At 34.2% G+C, this 3,965-nt stretch overlaps 1 protein-coding gene across 1 annotated transcript; it reads left to right on the top strand.

The window, feature by feature from the left end:
• The first annotated feature begins 2,618 nt into the window (after positions 1 to 2,618).
• MESR3 (misexpression suppressor of ras 3) lies at positions 2,619 to 3,965 on the top strand. The gene is made up of 2 exons (XM_071888089.1): positions 2,619 to 2,795; positions 2,895 to 3,965. The coding sequence occupies exons 1-2, from the start codon at positions 2,619 to 2,621 to the stop codon at positions 3,822 to 3,824; spliced, it is 1,107 nt and encodes a 368-aa protein (XP_071744190.1). The 3' UTR covers positions 3,825 to 3,965.

Below are 3,965 nucleotides of genomic sequence, written 5' to 3'. Positions count from 1 at the left end.
ATACATATATATATAAATATATAATACAAAGATATTTTTTTGTGAAATTCTGGGGTACTCATGTATATCCGTGTCAAATATGTAAAAATAATCTTGCGACATAATTTCGAAGAATCTTATAAAAAATGTAGAGAAAAATTATAGTTAAAAATCCTGGAAATAAAGGAAAAATGTATCGCTCCCTTCGACTGACAAACTCAAAAACCGTTTTAAAAGTAACTTAGGTATGAATCGATATAAAAAAATGTAGATCTTTCTCAGATGAACATAAAGGATGATACACATAATTAAAGATCCTAATTCATCAAGGATGGAATAGATTGTTCAATATTCAATTACCCAACCCAGAGCCCTATAAGAAGAGTTACAGCACCAAGCAAACTGTCTGACGTCAGCTGACAATCAGCTGAAATAAATTTTTGCCCTTATTCAAATCTTATTAACTGTGAAGAGAAAGTAATTTTTCAAATAAATCGACCTGAAATCCCAAAATTAGGATAGAAATACCTTCGCGCTGTTAAATGCTCGAGCAAATCTGGAGACAAAGATGCCACGCTTTTTTCCTTTCCAAAGGATAAAAGTATATGAAATTGATACTACGAATAAAGTGGACCAATTGAAAGCCTTCCACTCATTCTCGGTTGTGCTCAAAGCACTTCAAAAGAAGCCAATTCCAAAGATTAGACCTTTTTCAAAGGGATAAGAAAGCTTTGTTTTAGGACTATCCCATCCCTATTCAGCCACGTGAAGTCTATTATACAAAGAGAAACACGGAATTCTAGAAAATCAGATGATGAAGGAGAAGGTAAATTAACATAAGAAAAATTGTATTTGTCATACTTTTTTGGGTTATTAGAGCTAGGAACATGAAATTAGGTTCCCATGATCATACATATGATGATCATCCTCATTTGGAAGAATCTGCAGCAGATAATAACAAGGCTATCTTATCTCTAGAAAATTTATCAGCTATAGAGGAGGAAAATTTTGATCTTGAACAACATCAAAGTAGGATTTCTTAGTACTTAAAAAAATGTCAATATCATCGTTTTTCTGTACTTAGGACCAAATAATATGGTATCATATTGCCAAGAGCATCTATATCATCCCTTAAAAAACTCTCCATTGGAGGATATAATGAAATTTTCTTTGGATACAAAATCTGATAAAATTTTTCGAGCACATCCTGAGGAATATATTCATATCAAAAAATATCAAGGTAGGATTATATATTTCTTGACTACATTATCTATTATACTATTGGTAACGATTATTTTATTACATCTATTATAGAGCTTTTGCAAAAATTGAAAAAGGTAAAAGACATGAATTACTCTCTTCAAATTCAACTAGAAGTTCGAAAGGAGAAGATTGTTGAGCTGAAGAAAAAAAATTCATCAAAGAGGTAGTAGGGTCCGTAAATGCGAAGAGAAATATGTTTATCTGAAAAATTCACTCATAAATATTTTCAACTCAGACCAGATAAATCCATTGAGTCAGACCTCAAAAGTGAGGGCATGGTCACATAAGACGATTAAGAAATATCTCCAATTGAGGTTAGCCTGTAGGACAAGCTGCTATCAAATGTCAATTAGTCATGAGTATCCACTTCCAAGCAAACGGTCTCTACAGTGAAACCTGAAGTACATCGATTTTCAACCAGGAATCATCCATACTGTTATGAGTATGCTCCAACTGAAGATCCAAACCATGGAAGATAGCAACAAGTATTGTGATGGACGAAATGTTGATCAAATCAACTCTCGAATATGATGTCGCTGACCAATTAGTAAGAGGTTACGATACCCTTAAGCCGTCAAGTGATGAGTTGGCCACACATGCTCTAGTATTTGCATTAGTTGAAGTCAAAACTCGTTGGAAGCATGTCATTGCCTACCATTTTACTGGATCGAGTTTCAATAAAAAAGATGCCGCCTTGGCTTTAAAGGAAATTGCAATTGCTGCTCATAAGTCCGGGTTGATAGTCACCCACATAACATCAGATATGGGTCCTTGTAATCAAGTCTATTGTCGTAACTCTTATTAGGGGGCTCTGACTCTTCCGATCCGTTACAAGAGTTTTTCTCAAGATAACTATGTGGTCCAATTCTGTATATTATTTAATTGCTACATTCAACAAATTTACAAACATGAATAAATGTATAATTTTAATAACATATGCCTTAAGCTATTGAGACATTACTGGTTGAAATCACAAGGCTTATTCTCTCTTTTATCAACTTGGTTGTTGTGAGAAAAATAAATAATTTATACCTACATATATACCTATATAAATATATGGTTGAGAAGAAATAGGTGGACGAGAGTTCACTCAAAAAGGTACTTTCTGTGCCCGCCCAATGATTGTAAAAATACTATGTAGCATGTATGTTTCTTCAACATACAATAAATAGTACTGTATGTATGTAACCCAGTACAATGTGTCTCCTTTTGCGCCTCTTTTTCTCTTCAGTAGGTGCAAGCCGGGATCAAATATACACATACCCGGGCTATTTTGTAGTTGTACTATTACCAGTGGTAACTCTTCTGCAGTCGAAAAAGTGAGTCCGTTAAACTCAGTAGTTATTATTAATGGCAGTGTAGATTACACTGAGATCATGAGATCTTCTCTAAATCGAAGTGGTAGTGTATCCACTCCTGCACTTAATCCTCATCTAAATAACTCAGATGGAGAAGACAATCAATCATCATCTTCTTCATCCTCCCCTTATGTGGACTCGGAAGATCAAGGAGGCATTCATACAAGGAAAGTATATCCATATGATTTCATTCACGTGTGATGAACATTTAGTTAGTCTATTAGTCTGATAGATAAAAATCCATATAAAAATGTTAATATGTACTCTGTTTTGATTATATAATTAATTTCTTAATTGGAAATTTACAGTTTGATCACTTCATCGAGTTCCTTTGATGAAAAACGTTTACTTGGGATTGCTGAGGAAAATAAGGGGGACTTCATTGGTGAATACGATCATTTGGCCGTCACAGAGAGGGATATTTTGGCCATTAAGTCTAGTCTTAATGGCTATAAGTGCCACGTGTATACTAGCTCAACTCTGGCTAACCTATATTTCTCTCCAAATACAAAAACTGGGACCATTCGGCCTAACCGGTGGAAACTAATGTACACTGGTATTCCAGTACTCGTTCTTGACGCTGGAGAAACTAAATCTCGACATAAACGTCGTATAAACATTTATATTGTCGAAAAAGGGACTTGTTTTACTCTTTGGAGTGATGTAATTGACAATCTAAGTAGATATTCTCGTCAAGAAAATTTCCACACTCTTTATTACTCTAAGGACCATTCCCTCAGAGTTGGCTTAAGTTTTGATAATGAAAGGGATGCGAACGATTTCTATACGAGAGTTTGTTCCTTAACAGAAAATCCGAGAAATATAGCTCTCTCGAGTCCAGCGTCAAAAAAGTCTCTTTCAGCAATAGATACAGCGCATTATTTCAACAGATATAACCAGAAAAGAAAACCTAATAAAGCTTTAATTTCTTCTCCTTGTGGATTCAATCATGTCGTTTCGGTTCATCGAGAGGATGTTGACCGATACTTTTCCCTTCAGTCCCTTGTTAATAATTTATCTATTGGAAGTAATGTGGAAAAAAGTAATAATCATGAGAGCAAAATCCAGTTTCAACATTCCTCCGCTTCTTCTTTATCTCTATGTTATAGTGACTCTACCCTGTCCAAGAATCAGTACGACCGAACTTCTAGAAAAAAGAGGCCAGCTCCTAAATGTCCAGACTCTATCTTATCTGTACCTGTTCCTCAAAATACTAAACTCTAAATTAGGGTTGATTAGATTTATTTATTATGTATCGTAGAATTGATAATATGATTAATTAATTATAATTATGATATTTTCATATGAAGTTCCATGTATCAAAAAGTCATTGATGAAAAGGAAATTATACATTATAGGTATGTA

The sequence above is a fragment of the Lepeophtheirus salmonis genome, chromosome 5 (assembly GCF_016086655.4).
Source record: "Lepeophtheirus salmonis chromosome 5, UVic_Lsal_1.4, whole genome shotgun sequence".
NCBI lineage: Eukaryota > Metazoa > Arthropoda > Copepoda > Siphonostomatoida > Caligidae > Lepeophtheirus > Lepeophtheirus salmonis.
Note: the sequence above shows the minus strand (reverse complement) of the source record. Positions and strands in the feature narration are given on the sequence as shown.